Raw genomic sequence first — 23,663 nt, forward strand, 5'->3', positions numbered from 1 at the left:
CTTTATTTGTAACAAAATGCTGAGAAATAATTGATTCATTGACGGCAAACTAAATCACCGGGTGCCTCACAATGCATAATTACAAAGCAAAGTAATATTAGCGTAATTTGCATGTGGAATTTACCTTACGTTATAATTACTATAATTTTTTTCTACAATTTAATTATATACACGGCTTGTATCAACATAATTTGTCAAATTGTGTCAAGCAATATATATTATAAAATAGATTGGAAATGGTTGGAAAATTTTGATGGCTCATGGCAGTTTAAATTTGATGAATATCATTCGGTTTCAGCTATTGCATCATATGCAAATATTCACTGTGCATTGTTTTGGTTTTAATTGAATAAAAAATGGATCTGGACAGCAGTTTGCACATATAATATAAGCAATTCATGTTTAGTTGCCTTCAAGACATGTTAATGTCACCAAAAAAAAAATACAGTAGCGAGAAGAGGTGGTGATTTTCTTTATTATCGCACCGTGTCATCGATGGTGTCATCTAAACCATTCTACCTGCAGTAGAACCGTATATGTTAATTTAAAAAAAAAACATCATAATAAATAAATAAATAAATAAATACAATGCTGAGTTTATGTATCAAGTGAAAAACAATTGTGAACTATGGTTCAAATTCCAGATGTTCCATGATGTAATGTAATAGAATCAAGCTCCATTTGCCGAACTTAACGTGTCGAGAATTTAGAAAGCCTGCTAACTACTAGTATAGACAAAATTAGCGTAAGTCATCTCGATAAAAAGTCATGGACAAACAATCGGAACAAGTAGATATGTTTTTGTTTAGTGTAGTTTCCTGCCATCGAATCAATTTATCAGATTTTCTCGAGAATGTAGTTTTAATTGATGAAATTTAACAAATGAGTCAGACATCTACAAAAATAAGTGTTTGTTTAACCGCCACACAAAAATGATATGTCGATATTTATAAGGCTCGATATTCATTGTTATGTAAAATGGATTTCCATGGAATAGGTTTACAGATTTTCTTTATTAAAATCATTTATGGCTAAAAACATGTTAAAACTTAATAATAATAATAATTAATAATAATGTAACAATTATGACAGATTCAATATGAGTGAATTCATAGGACATAACTCAATGTGAATAGCCAGCAAATGATTATGAAAATACATGATATACAATGTTAGTATGAACACGGAATAAACGGTGTGTAACAATATTCGGAATATCTAGACCTTGGACACATATGATTGTAGACACTCGTTTCAACTCAACTTCTGAATCATGTACGCATGTAATCAATCACCAGACGTGTACACATAATACATTTCACAGTATGTAAAGTGTTTAATTGTCGCGAGTAGATGATTATTTGGCATTCATGAAGACAAATTTTCTAGACTGTCACTGACTCGTAAAATTCGTAAAACTTATTACTCTTATAGTAATAGAAATAATTTAAGACGCATTGTCACTATTACGGTCTCAATTTAACTATAAATAGGTCACTAATTCGTTGTGGTTCACGTAGGTCACGCAGCCCTTAAATGTACTGACAAGTGCTACATTAACTATCCCCTGGGACGTGTGACACGAATCACGAATATGAGTTAAGTGTTTTTCAGGTAATTAGCTTTTATATTTGGATTGTTTTGGAGTTTAGTATTTTGCCAAGGGATTAGATTTAATGACTAGAATTTTTCGTTAATGGCCACAGTGAAATATTGCGTAGATAACATCTTTTAAAAGTAATTGATGACACTTGTTCTTTATATATTTTCTTCATTCTTTCAGTCATTCATTTCTTCATTCATTTCTTCAGTCTTTCTTTTCTTCATTTCTTCATTTCTGCATTTCTTCATTCATTCATTCATTCATTCATTCATTCATTCATTCATTCATTCATTCATTCATTCATTCATTCATTCATTCATTCATTTATTTAACAAGTACTGCCACTTGTTGGTCAGCGCACTCTTTGAATAAAATAACATGGTGTTACCGGTTTCTTCCGACGATCCGTCAGTAAAGATTTGTATTTCCTTTTCAACATCTACAATTGTTATCTTTAATTAAGTCTTCTAAGTATCGCCTTGTGGCTATGTACTTTTCTAGGTCAGCTTCGCTAATTCAATGTGGATGCCTTAGCTGTACGACACCTGAAGACAGACCATATTACAATGTCTTTTCAAAAAAAGGAGCTGACATTAGAAATGTTATTTACCATATCATTTACATGTCTATTTATATCGTATTCACAACAATATTCCCTGGGAGCTGTAAAACAACATCGTACAAGTTTAATTTCTTCTGTCACCAAACTTGCGACTGGTTCGTGGTATGCGATGAACTTCCAATGCAAGCATACGTAAAGCTGTTTATTAAAAATACTAAAATCATTGTGTTGCTATGTTAATTCTATAAAATACGCTAATTAATTTGATATAATAAGCAAGTTGTCGATACTATCTATTGTTGTTATTGTACATGAACACTTATTTTTATTTATCTTATTATTTATTGAAACATTGCATACGTGTTATTTTAAACATCACTTTATGAACTACTTATAGTCTGGTGTTTTAGACTGCAAAAATCATGTGTGATCATTTTCTGAATTACTTGAAACAGATTTGGCGCAAGGTGTCTTATTAGTCTTTTCACTTATGCATTAACAAATCTTTCACACTGGCACTGGCACAACATTTATAGAATAGTGTTTTGCATGTGTGTTTGCGTTCTTGGTTTCAACACTGTTATCGCGAAAAATATATTCATTTCACATGCCCTTTATGTTTACCTGAAACTAAAACAACATTTCAACATATATTAAATCTTCAATTCACTATAATTCTCTTGTAGGACTCTACGCACCAATCTTTTCAGTCAACGGCGGAGTTTCGTACTTCACTGGATAACACGGTACTTCTCCCGTGTCTCGACTTTCTAGTGTACTTTCTGGAATGTGAGAGTAGATATAAGAGTATATACAATTACATACGCACACGCAACGTCACACGCAACGTAATATTACCGTAATTGGTATAGTACAGGTGTGATGGTTCAAATACCAAAATGGCAACAGTAATAGAAAGACTTCCCTGGCGGCGATGATAAAATACGAACACGGAGCCAACAGATGAGGTTTCAACTGGTACTGGTATTATTATACTCTGCAAACATCAAGTACAATAACGCGGTAAAACTCCACTACTCCAATAACTAGATACTTAAACTCCAATACAATTCAACGAGATCTCCGATCTGAACTCAGTGCTGAACAACTCCCCTATATATACCCACAGTGTCTATAAATAGACCATTACATCAGCATACATAATGAGTCTGGAACTTACTACCAATTTCTAGAATGTTCCATTACCTTCTATTGCCTCCTACAGTGTTCTATTACCTATTCAACCAGTTTCTAAACAAAATCTACAATATTCCACCCAGAAACAGTACGGTTCTAGAACATTCTCAGTGACACGGAAGTGGTACATAAGTCGTATGCGACATGCCTACCCTCTCAAGAGTATTATAACATATAATATTACATGACTAGCAACGACGTCAATAATACGAATACGATAACAATTTCAAATAAAACAATACAACATATCAAATCGAACTGAATAAAGCTCTGAATACATAAATTCGAAAATCACATACAGTAGAATATAATAAAATATGAAATACAGTCATAAACGAATAACATTCTACTATACTGTTCAAAAGTTTCTCAGTCCTTCAATCTACTCAGGTAGTCCGCTACCACATTGTCCCGTCCAGGAATATCCTCAACACGATAATTATATCCTTGCAGAGTCATCGTCCATCTCATCACTCTGTCATTTGCAAACTTGGCTTTATCCAGGTAAGACAATGGTTTATGATCCGTCTGCAAAATGAACTCCACACCAGCTAAATATAGGCGAAATTTATTCACGCCCCATACAATGTAGCTAAACATTCCCTTTCTACAGTTGAATATTTCTTTTCTGCATCAGATAACTTGCATACGCAACTGGATGAAGCTTCTCACCATGATTCTGCATAAGTACTGCTCCAATTCCTACCTGAGACGCGTCCGTCGGCAACACAAATGGTTTCTGTGGGTCTGGCAACTTCAAAATTGGTTTGCCCAATAAGTATTCCCGCAAAGTGTTATATGCTTTCTCCTGGGCCTCTCCCCATACAACTTTGTTGGGTTGTCCTTTCCTTAGTAGATCACTCAGGGGTGCTGCAATAGTTGCGAATAAGGGGATGTGGTCCCTGTAGTAATTGACCAGCCCAAAGAATGATCGGACACCTTTCTTGGTCGCTGGTCTTTGCGTTTCTCGAATTTTTTCCATGTTGTCGTGACTCGGACTCACCCAATTGTGTCCAATTTCATGACCCAGGAATTCTACTGATATTGCACCCAGAACACACTTGGATGGTCTAGCTGTTATGTCCGCTGCCCTTAGTCTTCGTAACAACTCAGATAATACTTGAACATGCTCATCCCAGCAGCTTGAATAAACTATCAGGTCATCTATATAGCTTCCAACCCCTCCATACCTGACAATAATTTCCTGATTCCCTGCACCAGAGTAGCTCCCGAATTCTTCATTCCAAATGGCATCCTTAAAAATTCATAAGTTCCATCGGGAGTAACAAATGCTGTCTTTGGTATATCTTCTTCAGCTACTGGTATCTGCCAATAACCCTTACTTAAATCAATTTTTGACAGGAACTTACTATTATGTAGCCTCTGAAATATGTCCCTGTTGTTACCATTGGCTCAGGGTCGGTTACAGTGACCTTATTTAATTTCCTATAGTCTACACATATGCGATTCGATCCATCTTTCTTCTTTACAATCACCACTGGTGACGCATAGGGTGATGTAGACTTCCTGATTACTCCCATTTTTAACATATCTTCAATATCTTGCCTAAGGTTCTCCCTTATTTCATATGGTAGTGAGTATGGCTTAGATCGTATTGGTGTATCATTTGTCAGGTCAATCTTATGACTGATTATCTTGGTCTTTCCTGGCAAGTCAGTAAACACCTTATCAAAAGTATTGACTAAACCCACCAGTTCTTTTCTCTGGTGTTCTGTCAGGTCTGTACCAATTTGAACATCTTTACCTGACTCCTTTGGTTTACAAGTTCCTAACTCTAGAAGATCATCTTCGTCTACAGCATTCTCTTCATCTGACTTCTACCCTCACTCGATACTCGTTTTCGCCTATTACCTGCTCCACCACATAAGGACCCTTCCACTGCATCAATAGCTTGTTGTTGTCAGTTGGCAGCAAAACTAACACCTTATCTCCTTCCTTAAGCACTCGCTTCTTCGTTTTACGATCATAGTAACACTTGTATCGGTTCTGTGCCTTCTGTAATTCCTCTCGAGCAATCTCTAAAGTCTGTTCTAACTGATCTCTCAACTCAAACACATACTGGTAACTATTAACTATCTCAGGAGTATCGCTCTCTTGGGTCCATAACTCTTTAAGGATCTTCATTGGGCCTCTAACCGTTCAGCCATATAACAGCTCAAATGGGGAAAAACCAGTTGACTCCTGTGGTACCTCCCTATATGCGAAGAGTAAAGCACTAATATACCGATGCCATTGCCTTGGTTGTTCATGGCACAACCGCTTTAACATCTTCTTCAAAGTACCATTAAACTTTTCCACTAGTCCATTACAAATGGGGTGATAGGGCGTAGACGTCAGTCTCTTAATGCTGAGCAATCTTGATACTTCTTGCATGCATTCTGACACAAATTGAGACCCCATGTCACTTAGTACTTCTTCTGGAACCCCCAATCGGCTATAAAAGTCAATCAACGCCTCGGCTACAGTCTCCGTATCTATATTTTTAAGTGGAACCGCCTCTGGATACCGTGTAGCATAGTCCGCCATAGTTAAGATGTATCGATGACCCCCGTCACTGGCTGGCGTAATTGGTCCAACCAAATCTATAGCCACATGTTTGAATGGCATATCAATTAAAGGCATCTTACCTAAAGAGGCCTTCACAACTGATCCCTTTGATACAGTCCTCTGGCACACATCACACGACCTACAAAAACTGGTAACATCTTGATGTAGCCAAGGCCAATAAAAGCTAGTCACAATCCGGTCTTCTGTCTTCTTTATCCCCATGTGTCCACCAAATATTGAATCATGGGCAATCTCCACAACACGAGTCCTCAACAGTTTCAGCACAACCACTTGACGTACCGTCTTGCCTCCTGGAACTGAACGATCCCGAAACACACGATATAGCAAGCCTCCATATACCTGGAACTCGGTTGTATGGTGCCCTCTCACTTCTGGTTCTCTCTTATTATAATATTTCTTCAACGATGTGTCTGCTTGCTGCATCTCGATTAATTTGTCTTTTGTTTCATGTGCTCCAGTCTTTACATCACACACTTTGAGCGGCTTCACCTTACCAGATTTCTTCACTTGCGCTCTGGTTGTTACTGCTCCACTCATATTCCACACTGGATCCGGGTCATCTGGTGGTCTTGCTCCGGGCACATTCCCAACAATTAACTCAAAGATTGGGTCCTGCACACATATTGCTTCAACCATGCCTCTCAAATATGGCGTATCAATTTCCACCATGGAGACTGGAACCCTTCTTACAGTACGATCAACCATCAATATATTACCCATCTTTTTTGTATACTGGTCATCTGGTACCAAGCTCTTCTTTACTATAATGCCATTACACCCAGTGTCTCTCAACATGGTCACAACTGTGTCACCAACCTTCCCTTGACCCACAGGCAAAGTCCTGTCCTCCACAACGCCACTCCGTTCCATACATGCACCATTCACAACCTTTAACTGCTCCCCCGATGCTAACAACAAATGGTCCTTCTCAATCGTTTTAGGCACATCACTGTTAATTTGAACAGCACAACTAGCACTGATATTAGACTCCTCTTTAACCACTGCAGCTGCACCAGTAGTAGTGCTGGGTTTGACACTCTTTCTTTCTTGACCCTTGTGTTGTCCACTACGGCAGAACTTAGCCACATGTCCTATGGCACCACACTGAAGGCACTGATCACCTTTGACATCAGTAACGCGGGATGGACATTGTGCTGCTCGATGACCAACACCCTGACATACATAACACCAGATACTACTACCCTGTCCCACATCAGTATTTCTAATGGCAGTCTTATTATCGTTACGCTTCACCTGGTCCTTCGTGGATAACTGTCGACCATGTGCCACTAGGTACTGCTTTGCTATTACTGCCAACTCATCTAAATCTTTGGGTGCTCTTTCTTTAAGATAAACTGCAAGATCTTTTGTACAGGCACCAATAAACTGCTCCTTTACCATCAAGTCGGTAACACCATCATATGTTGCTGCAGTGCCTGACAACTCAACCCATTTAGCAAAATAATTCTTAAGCCGCACAATTAACTGGTCAGGACTCTCGGAACTTTCAAGTATAATTTCACGGAATCGCTTCCTGTACCCATCATGATGAGAAGATGACTGCACTCGACAACAAAAGGGATTCAAATCGTCATTACCAGTGGGTAGCACTTTGTCCCCAACTGTGACAGTAGCCAATTGCAAGTCAATCACACAATCAAAATCTCTTAGTAAATCCATGCCTAGCACTCCAGCAGATCCATCTTTCATTCCTCATATAAGGGTGCAATTTTAACTTTGTTCTCAACTGTGACTTGCAGTGGCACACTTCCCTTTAAATGCATCACATAGCCATCAGCTTATATTAAAAACTGATCTGTATCAACAAGACATGGGCATTTGTCTTCTGGAATTTTGTAAAACTATTTATCAGAACTTACAGTATTAGTGCAATCTGTATCAACTAACAGTTGTTCAGTTACACCTGAAGGCCAACCTCAAGTATCATCATCTTGACTTTTTACCCTTTAACTAAGCCAGTCTCACTAGTACAAGCATATACTTTATCTCCACTGTTATCACTTGCCTTTGGTTCAACAGATATATTTTTCTCACCATTTTGCAACAGCGAAGACCTATTGTCGACCTTGCCTGGAATGACACTGCCAGACTGAGCTAGTTGGACTGTGTGGTGGTCAACACACCCAGTCCACTTTCGTTTAACTGTTTAGCACTCTTTGATTAGATTGGGGTTTATACAATGGGCACTTTAAGTTAAGGTGTCCTGTCTGACCACACTTCCAGCATGTTTTATCTTCATATCGATTAGTGGTTACTTTACTACTTTGATAAAGCTTTTTCTCAACTTTTTCACGTCTGTCCAACAGTTTATTTAGCAGTTCCGGCATGTCACCATTATTTTCACTCAATGTGACCTCTGCACTGTTGACATTTGACCTACTCCTAGACTGTCTTTGTAATTGTTTGAAACTCTCTTCAACCTGTGCAGTCTGGACAACTGATTCTAATGTGGCATGCGATTCACGCCCAGCTTTATTGTTTTTTTCTCTGCACACTTAAATATCAGGAACAGCCTCAAAAAAAGTATCAATACAGAGTCGTTCAAGTAATTGACCCTCAGCAGTTGGGTATGCCTTGAGCATAATTCTTACTTGTTGAGCAAGTTCTTTAAGGGACTGCCCCTTTTGTCTCACTACGGTTTTAGCAGAAAGACGAAACATGTCCTCCTGGCCTAGCGTACCAAACAATTTACACAATTCCTAGTTTGAACTAAGCTAGAGACCTCCATGTGAAATAAATGGCAGAGCTCTACCTCGTAGTATAGACATCAACATCCTACTTTGTACTTTGTACTAGGTGACCAATTATTTAATTCTGAACAAATATCAAAATGAGTTTGATATTCCCTGAAATCAGAAGATCCGTCATAACTTTCAGGTTTCACATGTACCTTACTATCGTAATACTCCGGCTGTACACTAGGAGACTTGTTCTTAGATTGTGTAGTTGTCATAGCAACTGTGGTAACATCAGGTGTGTGCAAAGATGGTGTTAATGTCATATTATTTCTGTCAACCTGAGCTGTACTGAATACAATTGAGGACAATATACCACTAGCAGTGTTATCCTTACTACCTCCAATATCAGTCACGCAACCCTCCCTTTTTCACTTTGAAATGGGGTACTGGTTAACGGTTGCTCACGTTGACTATTAAGAAATGACTGAGTTTGTAGTGCACACAATTTCTCGACCATGTATGTCAAACGATACGTTCATCACTTCTCCTATTTAATAATCCTTATGGAGTACTTCCCAAGCATGGCATATCAGTAAAATCACCCTCCGCTTCAAATGAAGCAGTGTTTCCACGTTCATTATTATTGCCATGGGTAACTATACCACGTGATCCTCCAAATCCACTTCCAGTGTCATTACTTACTTTACATTTGACTGTATCATCAAAATGCAATATAACGAAATAATTAAAACTTTCAATTTTAACAAACAGCAAAAACAATCACCTCAGTGATAAACAACGATGGATAAAATCAAGAACAAAGGTCAAGTAATCACGTGACCAACAGCTAAATCTGAATCCCTAAAAATCAAAACCAACTTTAGGGAAAAACATGAGGAAATAAAGAAATCTTGTCAACCTATCCCACCACTGCCGCCAAATGTTACGGAAATCATTGAATAGTAGCGATTTTGTGATGGCACGATCTCCTAACAAGAACACCGCTACGCCCTGCCCATGCAGTAATCACGTGGACTCAAATGGGCCAATGGTTGACAACATGACGTGTAGGAAAAGTCGTTGAAAAGTGGATAAATTCACTTAGAGGAAGCAACACAGTTTCCTAGATGGAAAGAACCTATGTCGCCAGAGAAATGTCAAAAAGAGAGATCTTATGACTAAATCAGTTTGGAGCTCGTCAGCAATGTACTACTCGCATAGACGCCATTGCAGAGAACCGCTAGGAAGAACTCGTTGAAACCCGCGAGAGTTGGTTACCTAGCAATCCAGGGGGTTTGTCGCATACGACATATGTACCACTTCCGTGTCACTGAGAATGTTCTAGAATCGTACTGTGTCTGGGTGGAATATTGTAGATTTTGTTTAGAAACTGGTTGAATAGGTAGTAGAACACTGTAGGAGGCAATAGAAGGTAATGGAACATTCTAGAAATTGGTAGTAAGTTCCAGACTCATTATGTATGCTGATGTAATGGTCTATTTATAGACAGTGTGGGTATATATAGGGGAGATGTTCAGCACTGAGTTCAGATCGAAGATCTCGTTGAATTGTATTGGAGTTTAAGTATCTAGTTATTGGAGTAGTTGAGTTTTACCGCGTTATTGTACTTGATGTTTGCAGAGTATAATAATACCAGTACCAGTTGAAACCTCATCTGTTGGCTCCGTGTTCGTATTTTATCATCGCCGCCAGGGAAGTCTTTCTGTTACTGTTGCCATTTTGGTATTTGAACCATCACACCTGTACTATACCAATTACGGTAATATTATGTTGCGTGTGACATCTGGGGGCTTGTCCGGGAACAGTGAAGATATATAGAAGACAACATGGCCAGCGAGATAAAAGATATGTCGAAACAAGAGTTGATGGAATGGGCGGATGAACTGGGAATGACTGGAGAAGACAAAAGGAAATTTATTTTGGAGCAATTGAGTTCTCAGCGGGCTGACAGACAAGTGGCGAGGGAAGAAAGAAAGGCAAAAATGGAAATAGAAGTAGAGGTGAGGAAAATGAAGATTGAGGAAAGAAAGGACAAGTTACAGCTGGAAGCGGAAGCAGAACAGCGAGAAAAAGAAAGGGAAGCAGAGGTAAGGAAAATGGAGATTGAGGAAAGAAAGGAAAAGTTACGACTGGAAGCGGAAGCAGAACAGCGAGAAAAGGAAAGGGAATTTGAGTTGAGGAGATTAGAGCTTCAAGCAGCAATGCCGGGGTTCCAACAGGCTGATTTTGGCGGTCAGCGAAATGTGGTCAGTGATGCACAGTCACCAAAGTTGCCTGCATTTGTTGATGGTAAGGACGAACTTGATAGTTATTTATTACGGTTTGAGAGGTTTGCAACGAATGCGAGTTGGCATAGAGATGGATGGGCCACAAAATTGAGTGCGCTGTTGACTGGTAGAGCACTGGAAGTATATTCCAGGATGTCCGACATTGATGCAGTTGACTATGATTGTGTGAAGGTGGCGCTATTGACAAGATACATCTGTACATTGGCTAATAAACAGGATACTAAATTCATTCATAGATAAGATTTATTAAACTCGTGTAGTTCTTTGCATTTGTTTCTGAATGCTAAACAAATGAATACAGCCCACCCAACGCTTTATTACTTATAAAATGTTTCACGCATTTCTTTAAAATTTAACACTCCCACATACTATTATGAATTTGACTATTGTTAATTTACATCCGAGTGGGAGTGTGCTTTTCATTTCCTTTACTTTTATTCATTTGTAATACGTGACAGGTGGTGATAATAATTTCACTGCATAATGTTGCCGTGGCTGTGTTCGACTGTATCTCAGTTTTTAGACGATGTAGCGATGACTTTCACTATTAAACCCTTAGCACCGACACCCCGTTGGCAAGCCAGTTAGACCGGTTCTCATTGCAAGAGATTACGTTACGACCACCCCTGCCAAATGCTAATATAAACTTATATATATATATAACTTATATATATATATATATATATATATACATATTTACATGAAATATTGTCCACCTATGCGGATCTGTTTGTGCAGTAATTTTTCGACCATGTGTTCAAACTTTTTGTGTGGAACTTGACACCCAAGGCATACAGATACTACACCTTGCCCATGTGTGACGTGGAGGTAGTTGTGACAATAATAAAGTACAATAGGAAAACACGTCATGTGTGTCAACAAAAGTCCGGAGGTAATATTGAATTGTGACCTTTCAAATCAGATTTTTTTTAGTAAGCTGATAAATAATGACGTAAATAATGTCATATCTATTTTGAAAATTATATTCGTTCTTAACTATGTTGTCTATTCTTAGCATTACCAGTTTCAATCATCCAATTTTGTCTTAATTGACTCCCCTTCGTTACAGGTTTTTATGCTGGCCACCATTGTAATATAACAAGAATAAATAAAAAAGGTTAATTTGAAGTTTTTACAAATATAACACTTTAATAATTTTGTTTATTTTTGCTGTGTTGTTACAAATATCAAAACAATGCGTTCCCAGAAAAAACAGCAGGAGATGAATATCTTAAAACAAATTGTGTTACGCTATTGTTAATTGAAACTATTGTTGTGAAGACATAACTATAGATTTTTGTTAAACGTTGGTATGTACAATACTGAAATTCTGGGAGAGAACTGAAAATTAAGTTTATGGATTTTTTTTCAAGTTGTGTCTTACAACATGTATGAGGAGACACATTTTAATGAGTGATATTAACATTAAATTTGTTCTGAAATTCAAATTTTGGAGATCCTAATATCAACACGATTTGTAAGGGTAAGGATTTTTAACCAATTTTAGTTATTTACTAAATATGATTGATATGCCTACAATAATCAATAACCAGTATAATACCCCCGAGACTTAATACTGCACACTTAATACTGAAACGAAAGCAAGTCTCACAGTATGCAGAGTTAAGAATATAGCATTCATTAAGAGAATACAATGTGCTATATTTGTCCTCAGTGCATGAGTAGCGGACTGACACAGGATTTATGGAACTAAATCCTACCTGGAGAGAAGATTAGCACTCTCGAGTTTTTTGTTTAATTTTCAGGAACACTATGTGTGCACATGAAACGTACCCAACAGTCCTAACGGCAAGACTGTGGGATTGCAGATAGAGGCTTTTCTTATTCGCGAGAATACGTGTCAGTATGCATAATGCAAAACACATTTAAAAATGCAAATCTATGCCTAAAAATAAATCCTTATATATTTGTGTCTAATTACAATACACCAGGTATTTGCTGTAGTACATTACTGTCAAACAATGTGTTCTGAGTTGAAATATATAGAATTATGCATAGTTCACATCACATACAGGGTAAGGGTTTGTTATTTGACAAAACAGCAGGTGTCTCGGGGAACCCCTAGATCTCATATGTACTAAGTAAAGCTCAATACAACTTATCAACTGCAAGTTCTCTATTTTATTTATGGGATAATCTGTGTTTTAGCATCATCTATTGCAGCGATTCGACATGTCAATTTTGTTAATCCATTGAAACCTACAACTTTTACTGTAGATGTAAATTCGCAGCCTAAGATAATCATTACAACTGCATTAATACGTTAGGACACAGTATTCAAACAAGGAATATAGGAGCCAACTATGACGGTCTAAGATGCCAAAACACTCACAAATGCGATGAACAGTACAAGTGAGACGAGATCTGCGTTTTGTATTTACGCCATTCAACACTAATCTACAGAAGTGATGCCATCCAAAAGTACCATAGATTTCAAGAGAGCATGCAAACTAGACAAAATTCTGAAAATCTGTTAATTCGCGTAAATATTTCTATCTGCCTATTGGAAATCCAGTGTAGAAACTAAGCTCAAGCAGTCTCAGGCTCTCCTTCCTTTTTCGTGTTGTGTGTTTCGTAATTGCTTTCTACAAAGTAGAAATTGCCTACGTTTGTTGACACATATTAGTTTGAACCATTGCAATGCTGCTTGCGGTTTATTTCAACATTGATTTACCAGGTTTTCGTATTCATATCAACACTTCTTTAAATTCCGGATTTCAGACTCATTATTTTCACACATATAAACAGAAAGTAGAGTGGAGAGGTTTTAATATGACCGACCACGTTATCGTCTGCTCACTTTGTAGGTACCGACTCGTATGCTACGTATTAATGCAATTGGTACCGCTCTGCCGCTCTAATAATAATAACAAATTAATTAAGAAACGTTTTACAAAATCGTTTTGTAAAAATATTAGATCAGTGTTATTTACTAACCGACTTATACATTTATTTTAGTATTATAATAACAATAGAATAATATCAAAACAATAGTTATTTCAATAGAATAGTATTAGATGAATAAAACAGACATGAGTCAGGCGAACAAACATTGTTCCTCAGACAGAGTTTTTTTCTTTTATTACTGACAAGTGTTAATGCTATATTTGAGCTATTGATAGTTGTCTCGCGAAAGGCGGGGAACAGGCATATACAGGTGGTACACGTACAGCTCGACAATGGATTCCAATAATTACATTACTATATTTATGCTATCTCTGAGCTCTACTCACTTCTCGCCATCGAAGAAATTGCCATAGAAACAGATTCACTTATGGATTTGTTTGCAATTCTAAACCTATGCATTATAGAGTGATCAGTCATCTGGAGCTGTTGTATCTGTTTTATGTTATTTCTCAATTATATTAATCAACAATGCTGTCTGTTTTTATTCAAATTTTGTCTTTAGAGTATGGGCATGAACGGTCCATAAGATGGAAGAGATAAGTGTGTTGTCGACAAAACTTTGGATAGAATGAGGTTGAATGGAAGAGCTTAGAACAACGCCGTGTATAACTATTGCACTATTACTATGATCTACACGCACGACAAGATTGCGTCATGTCTCAACAAATATAATGAGTCCTATAAATAAGTGACGACAAAACCTGTAAATTGTGTGGATTTATCGACATGAGGAACACATGATTTGTGTATAATCAATGAGACTTGCAGTTTGAGACATGTCTATATTGACTTGAATGTTTTACGACTGACTAAAGTAGTTCGTATGCAAATGAAGACAATTGTTTTATTCAATATTTAAATCACACCAAAACAAAATATATGAATAATTATTATTATTAGTCGGTAAAATATTTTCAATATTCGTTTTGAAAATGTACAGCTTTTCCGTTTAGTTGCATCATTGATAACAACCATGTTAACTGAATTGCTATCATTGATAACAACCATGATAACTGAATTGTTATCATTGATAACAACCATGATAACTGAATTGCTATCATTGATAACAACCATGATAACTGAATTGCTATCATTGATAACAACCATGATAACTGAATTGCTATCATTGATAACAACCATGATAACTGAATTGCTATCATTGATAACAACCATGATAACTGAATTGCTATCATTGATAACAACCATGATAACTGAATTGCTATCATTGATAACAACCATGATAACTGAATTGCTATCATTGATAACAACCATGATAACTGAATTGCTATCATTGATAACAACCATGATAACTGAATTGCTATCATTGCATCATTGATAACAACCATGATAACTGAATTGCTATCATTGATAACAACCATGATAACTGAATTGCTATCATTGATAACAACCATGATAACTGAATTGCTATCATTGATAACAACCATGATAACTGAATTGCTATCATTGATAACAACCATGATAACTGAATTGCTATCATTGATAACAACCATGATAACTGAATTACTATCATTGATAACAACCATGATAAGTGAATTGCTATCATTGATAACAACCATGATAACTGAATTGCTATCATTGATAACAACCATGATAACTGAATTGCTATCATTGCATCATTGATAACAACCATGATAACTGAATTGCTATCATTGCATCATTGATAACAACCATGATAACTGAATTGCTATCATTGCATCATTGATAACAACCATGATAACTGAATTGCTATCATTGATAACAACCATGATAACTGAATTGCCATCATTGATAACAACCATGATAACTGAATTGCTATCATTGATAACAACCATGATAACTGAATTGCTATCATTGATAACAACCATGATAACTGAATTGCTATCATTGATAACAACCATGATAACTGAATTGCTATCATTGATAACAACCATGATAACTGAATTGCTATCATTGATAACAACCATGATAACTGAATTGCTATCATTGATAACAACCATGATAACTGAATTGCTATCATTGCATCATTGATAACAACCATGATAACTGAATTGCTATCATTGCATCATTGATAACAACCATGATAACTGAATTGCTATCATTGCATCATTGATAACAACCATGATAACTGAATTGCTATCATTGCATCATTGATAACAACCATGATAACTGAATTGCTATCATTGCATCATTGATAACAACCATGATAACTGAATTGCTATCATTGCATCATTGATAACAACCATATGATAACTGAATTGCTATCATTGCATCATTGATAACAACCATGATAACTGAATTGCTATCATTGCATCATTGATAACAACCATGATAACTGAATTGCTATCATTGCATCATTGATAACAACCATGATAACTGAATTGCTATCATTGCATCATTGATAACAACCATGATATCTGAATTGCTATCATTGCATCATTGATAACAACCATATGATAACTGAATTGCTATCATTGCATCATTGATAGCAACCATGATGACTGAATTGCTATCATTGCATCATTGATAACAACCATGTTAACTGAATTGCTATCATTGCATCATTGATAACAACCATGTTAACTGAATTGTTATCATTGCATCATTGATAACAACCATGATAACTTAATTGCTATCATTGCATCATTGATAACAACCATGATAACTGAATTGCTATCATTGCATCATTGATAACAACCATGATAACTGAATTGCTATCATTGCATCATTGATAACAACCATGATAACTGAATTGCTATCATTGCATCATTGATAACAACCATGATAACTGAATTGCTATCATTGATAACAACCATGATAACTGAATTGCTATCATTGATAACGACCATGATAACTGAATTGCTATCATTGATAACAACCATGATAACTGAATTGCTATCAATTATAACAACCATGATAACTGAATTGTTATCATTGATAACAACCATGATAACTGAATTGCTATCATTGATAACAACCATGATAACTGAATTGCTATCATTGATAACAACCATGATAACTGAATTGCTATCATTGATAACAACCATGATAACTGAATTGTTATCATTGATAACAACCATGATAACTGAATTGCTATCATTGATAACAACCATGATAACTGAATTGTTATCATTGATAACAACCATGATAACTGAATTGCTATCATTGCATATTTGATGGTTCATTTAAAAATTGATTAGTTCCCGCTTAATTCGTTGTATTTATTACAAATATATGGTATATTAATTGTATGAACAATTATCCGTCTTGCTCAAAAATAGTTATTTAATAGTACTATAATAAAATACTCGACACAGCGCCGTCGGCCGCGCGGGGGCGCACATGCAGCATAAAATGATATCAGTGGGTTGTTGATTAAAGTTGGTGATATCGAGGCTACAATGAAATGAAAATGCGAGGGATAAAACATACTTTCGGATGAAAGGTGACACGTTTTCATCATTCTTATGAAATATACAAATATAAGGACATTAGTGAAAGGGTGCACATTCATACATACATAATGTAATCGTCTTTGGAACCAGTCGCTGCTAAATGAGTAAATAGAAACATAATTGCCAATAACATCACAAATAGGACATATCCAGTTAAAAAATGTGGTTGTATCTCGCAACGGAGCTGACGATAGATCACCCTCAGCTGGGAGCTGTGCCTCCCTAGTAAAATCATTAATCGGTTTGCAACGGAAAATTATAAAAAGCAGCCTGGTTCAAACTATTGGACGTTAGCTAAATCGACGTGTTCGTTTTAAAGTCCACACAAACGAGAGTTATTTATGCGAAATTCAAACGTGCCGGGCTGACCTATGTGCTAAGTTCATGTGAGCACCGACCGTGTGCGTTTATACGCCATCTGTCTCCACGGTGCTACTGTTTACAGAACAGCAACACGACCGTTGCACACCACAGTTGCTTTATGAATGGGATTTGTTGCTAATGCGCTATCTGCACACGAGGTCGGCGATTCAATACTGTACTCTGGATACAATATGCTATCATTTTATTTAATGAGGGTATTCATACAGTAAAACGTATAGCAAAGAGGGAGAGGCTCAGAGATCGGCGTGTCTTGGAAGGACGGTATATCCAGCGGATTTCACATCTTGGGAGCGATCTCGCTAACTTGAACCGTGTAACGTTCACGATGCCGTACACCAAAGACAACATGTACGGTATCAGCATTGCCATTATATTTGGCGGTGTTGTTTTAGTTATGGTTGGCGCGCCGTGCTTATTTGTGTGTTCCCTTTCGGGTTTCTACCGCGATGCTGGTTCCCCTGTATGGACTGGAATAATAGTAAGTACATTTATATATAGTGATTATACGCGTTATGCCACGGCATTGTAACATGTTTGTAAACAGTACGGCATACATAAAGTATGTATTCTCTCTACTTTCCGCACATGTCAGCTACCAATCACGTCTGTAAGTGCATTCAAGCAATTTAAAGATTCTACCTGTCTGTAGTTAGTAATTTGTCGATATTGGTATTTAGAATCTAAATTATAATTCCAAATGGTGTGTGGGAATTATTAATTGATGCGACGCTGGTTTCATTGGAATCAAAATAAAAGTACGGAAATCTTGTCATGGATGACAATCCTTGTTGTTAAGTTTTATTTTGTATCAAACATGAAGCAACTATTCGCACCTAAATACGCCAAACGCCGTGTATTAAATGGCGAATAATTATTTATACTGTTCCTTGTTGTGGGAATGATCAAATGTAAAATTAACGGGTACACTGGACATAAATGTGTACGTTGATGTATTTACATTGTAACAAATAATTAGGTCAGCACAGCCATTGTTTGAAATAATTTATCATTATACTGAAACGAACAAATACTGAGTAAATAGGTCCTCAACATGTTGGCGGGGGGGGGGTTAATTTTGCTATACTATAGACAACTGTTGTCAACAAAATTATAAGGCTATTTATTTTCCTTGGCAAATTATTTCAAAAGACTGATGTGCGAGCTGAATTCTTTGGCAAAATATAACTATCTCATCGCATACGATAATATACCAGCACAACAGGCGGTGTGGTGACACAGTCATACACACATCCCCGCCCCTGTATGTGAGGTTGAAATATAGCTATATGACTTCACAAATGATGTGTTTTGACATAAATACACCTTTCTTCATAACACACATTTGAGTGTTCGTTCGATGAAACAATGAAATTCTCCAATACACGCGAGTGTCGGCTCTTATGTCACGAACAATAACAGTCAGTGCGCATGCGTATTATTGTTTTTCATCTGACAAATACTGTTGGGTCCCGCAAACGTGACATTTTTAGATCATGTTAAAAATCATAATCCGATTTGTTCTACAGACAAGTATGGATTGTTGGGCAATAATAATAAACAATTAAATATTTCCTTTCATTTAGTATCTTTGAAGTGTTCAATCCTACGCATAATGTGCTAAAAACCCTAGGAAAGTATTTGTTAAAATAACCATAGAAAGGACGCTGACGCGCGCACCACCAATGAACGACCCGATTAAAGCAAAACAGAATAGCATAGATGGATACAGGTGGAGCTGATTTTTTCCCAATCATGCAATCACTACACCTTTCCAGTGTGAATACGAATTCAGCAGCTGTGACAGCGCCTGTATCGTAGCTGTCATTTGAATGTTTCACGCCATAAATAGCATATATCGGATATTTATGTACTATGAATTTCAGGATTGTTTTAATGGTGCACGTATTTTAAGAAATAATAAATTTTCAACTCTTGTTTTTTAAATAATCGAAACCAATGTCAATATTATATTATATGCTAACTTCAAATCAGTGAGAGTACTTCATAATATTTTTTAAAATCGCTTCAACCACTCAGGTCATGTGATCCATATATTATGCGAGTCCTATAATACTTACTCCCTCTTCAGAAATCAATTGAGTATTCTCGTGTTCTATTTTTTATCTTCGCTCAGGCTGTATATTTGGTCGTGTGCTTCGTCAAGTAGATATGAACAAAGTGCCGCGGGTCTGCCCACGCCACAAACATTTGGAGTATACTCCCGTCTAAGGATCTTAATTGGGGTGATTCGGTATTTTTAGCATGCGAATGTCAAACATAAATAATCCAGAACGTGTTCGTGGAATCCCAGCATGGAATTAAGGTCAAGTCACCACATTATTTGTTTGCTATTACCCCGACAGCCTGCGCATGTTGCGCATCAAATCTAACGTATTATCGTTTGATATTCCAGAGCTACAATATTGTATAAATGAACGTCGCATTAATTCGGTCATTACGAATCCTATTTTCGAAGTAATGTCGCAATATTTGTAGTGTTCTGCCTGCCGTGAAACAACACCGCTCATTGTATGCTTTTTCGTTGTAAACTGAGGCATAAAACACCAAACAAAATTTGATTTTTTAACCATCATGTGGTGAATTGGCCATCCATCGAGTAATCCATTTGAGTTGGGCGTTATATTTAAAACAAAACCCAGCTTCAGTGCTAGCCATTTTGAGCTTATATCGGGCAAGTATTATTTATCGAGGAAACTCGGCGTGGCGCGAGCTGACACTATAATCCACAAGGCTGTATTCTATTAGACTCTTAGCTGTAAAATCCGCGGATATAAAGGACGACTATCAGCCTACATGTTAGTACTGAATCACATGCGAGTGGTGTTTTATTAGTATTTGGAAAAAAAACGTACAGAGATATTTAATCATTTCACAAATGTTGTGTTATATGTTAACCAAATGAGCTTGGACTAACATAGAATAGTTAACCAGCGACCAAAATACATCGTATCCTTCTTAACTAACGACAATAACGCTGTGGACTGATATAAAATGACATCGTGAAAATCATATGCTATAACCAGTAGTACATACGGTTCATATGCACCGTGAATGTGAATCATCCATGCATATTTTCAATATAGTCGTCATTATATGCGCATTAAAAACAGGCCTGGGAGAGATAAGGTATTAGCCACCATTTGACCTCCAATGTAAGCACAGTAGCATTTATTAATAAACATAATTCTTTATATGTGTACAAATTAATTCTATATTGAGAGTGACTAGACAGAAAATATATATCACAACAGGAGCTCGATTGACACATTCATTTCACTTGTAATAATTATTGAAGGACTGGTATGTGTTCACATGAAATATTCTCAGTAATAACTCCGACCATGAATTCACATAGTTTACAACTCTCTGGCCTATTGACTTAGTCACAGGGTACATTATATGCATGATTATATCCTTACCAGTACATATCTATTGCACCGCCACGTCGTGACTATGCACTCTCATTATATAATTTCAGAAAATTCCTGGTGCCGGTGTTGGGTTCGAGCTCCACATTCTAAACTCCTTGTCCTTTGGTCTACAAGTAATTTATTATTAGTAGTGGGATTTCGTATTGTGTTACGTTCACAATGTAGTTATGGATATTCATCAGCTGATTATAGAATATAATTCCTCCACCTACAATAACTTAATATGCAAATGTAGGAGAATAGCCTAAAATGCGTGTAAACATTGAGACCGATAAAAAAAATCGAAAGTACAAATTAGATGAGGTGCGCAGAGATCGAGTCCAGAATGTTCTTTACCCAACTCGTTTCTACGTGAAAAAAGCGGATAATATTATTCAATGACGTATTCTGAACAGTTATTATGTGCTTATTCGGCTGTGCCACTTTACCGATCGGCATGCGAACTCCTTAAAGTAAACACAGCCTCTAGGGTATATTAGTTTACAATTGGTTTATCGGGATAACAAATGTGTCGTGCTGATATGTAATGAAGCAATGGCATAAACTTGTACATGCAACCACTATTTTTAGTCAAATTAATTGAATCAGTGTTCTTTGGCTGAATTTTCAAGAACATATTTTATTTAATATGCCAAGAATTACACTGATCAGAAATACCTACTGAAATAATTAGAAACATCATTTAAAAAAAATATAGAGGGTAGTTAAATCAGATCAAATGTTGCATGCTAACCGAAATAAAAAAAAAAACGTTTCAGCTGTGACAGTCACTGGAAGGATGTTGACTATGATCGTTTCACATCACGGCAGTCATGAAAAATCCATAATCATGATGTAAAAGTTGATTTGGAAAAAAAAATCAGAAAAGCATATTTTTAGTAAACAACTTCTGTCAGAGATCACCATTTTCAAAATACAGCGTGCTGCTGACGTCACAGATTCGGAGACCACGTGATAAAAAGCTTAATGATTGACGATTCTTTTTTTGTTTGCACAATTACTGTCATAACCTTTCTTTGAAATGCGCATTTCGGCCAAGCATTATAGGTAATGTTTAACCACAAACGTACGTGAGCATATTTTTTGTAACAGTGTTGCCATAGCGACAACACATACTTGATAGCATTAAATCACACAATAAAACTCACCGACGCTCAGCTCATCCACAAATGAGTAAATTTATAATGAATTATGAGTTAAAACGTTTTACAAGTAATTTCTCTGCTAGGCATTGTAGAGGTCGCGTCAACTCCTTTCAAAATACAAATCTTGGAAATTGAAATAAAATAATTGAGAAACAGTATTGCGAGTTAGATTAAATTCGAGAATACAAGGGATAGATTAAACGTATGCTTGTCATTCATTAAATTTATATTTAAAATATATAAACCCTTTAAAATAACCACTGTATTGAGCTCAAATCCCGACTCTTATTGTGGCAGTTTCTTCTAGTAATGCATTTCAATATCCCAAGTGTACAGTAATATAACACTATAGCCTGTCAACCCAATTATACAACGGATATTAACTACAATTGGTCTGTGCTCACTGTATGTCGGATGAACACTATAACAATAACAATAACAACAATAGCGTAACCATGACAACCTTGTCATTTGCTGGAGTATTAGTTAATCAGAACACTGATACGAAAAGTCCTGTAGAACAAATAAAAAATCTTGAATTTTGCGCGGTTAGTTGAGATAAAAATAGACAATTGAAATTTAAAATATCACTAATCCATACAATCTCGTCAATATATTGGGGTTTCAAGTTCAGAGGTTGTTTGTGAAAATGTTAATTCACCAAAAATGAAAATAATAAACAAGGCGCAAATGAATACTCGTACACAAAATATTGATGGGGCCATGAAAACTTAAGTTGCAACGGTTAGGCTGTATGGCAGTTACTTTAAGCGGTATAAAAGACTTAAATGAGGCCAGTGTTTTTTTTTACCGGAGCCATAGTTGAGGGACAGCGTGCCATCATTGAAAGATTATGGCTCTAAATCAGTTCTTCTTAATATAATACACATCAGAATATAGACTTCAATTATAGGAAAAGTAGACAGAAATGACAATTGCTATAAATGAATGACGTCTCAACCGATAAGTCGAATATAATAGAAAATAATTTGACGTGCGGCTAATACGTTTACAATCAACTGGTGAATATTCCGTTCTCCATTTTATGTATGCCTAATACTCAAACTAAGGCTAATCAACATTGTGTATCGTGTATGTACTTTAGTATGCCGCTGTGCACATCTTGGTTAACTCGATCATCGACTGTGGATCCACGTTACACTGCACAACTCGGGGGTATACAATTGAAGTTATTTTCAATATATTGTTATGTATTCCTTATTTACTGTCGGTAAAATAAGCCGCGTCAGCTTTTAAAATTAGACGGAACCGACTGGTTGTAATTGGACATACATGCACGGGCACGCACTCCACAGGCGATCACGGTATATTATTAAGTACAA

General features: G+C 36.5%; 1 protein-coding gene across 1 annotated transcript in view; it reads left to right on the forward strand.

Moving 5' to 3' along the window:
• Positions 1–17,783: 17,783 nt before the first annotated feature.
• LOC102807438 (uncharacterized) overlaps positions 17,784–23,663 on the forward strand; it is a 51,874-nt gene continuing 45,994 nt past the window's right edge. Inside the window, exon 1 of the mRNA XM_085501618.1 lies at positions 17,784–18,201. Within this exon, the coding sequence (XP_085357744.1) occupies positions 18,049–18,201 (153 nt within the window). The 5' untranslated portion in view covers positions 17,784–18,048. The remainder of the gene's footprint in view (positions 18,202–23,663) is intronic.

Source organism: Saccoglossus kowalevskii, chromosome 7 (assembly GCF_978046115.1).
Source record: "Saccoglossus kowalevskii chromosome 7, keSacKowa6.1, whole genome shotgun sequence".
NCBI classification, from domain to species: domain Eukaryota; kingdom Metazoa; phylum Hemichordata; class Enteropneusta; family Harrimaniidae; genus Saccoglossus; species Saccoglossus kowalevskii.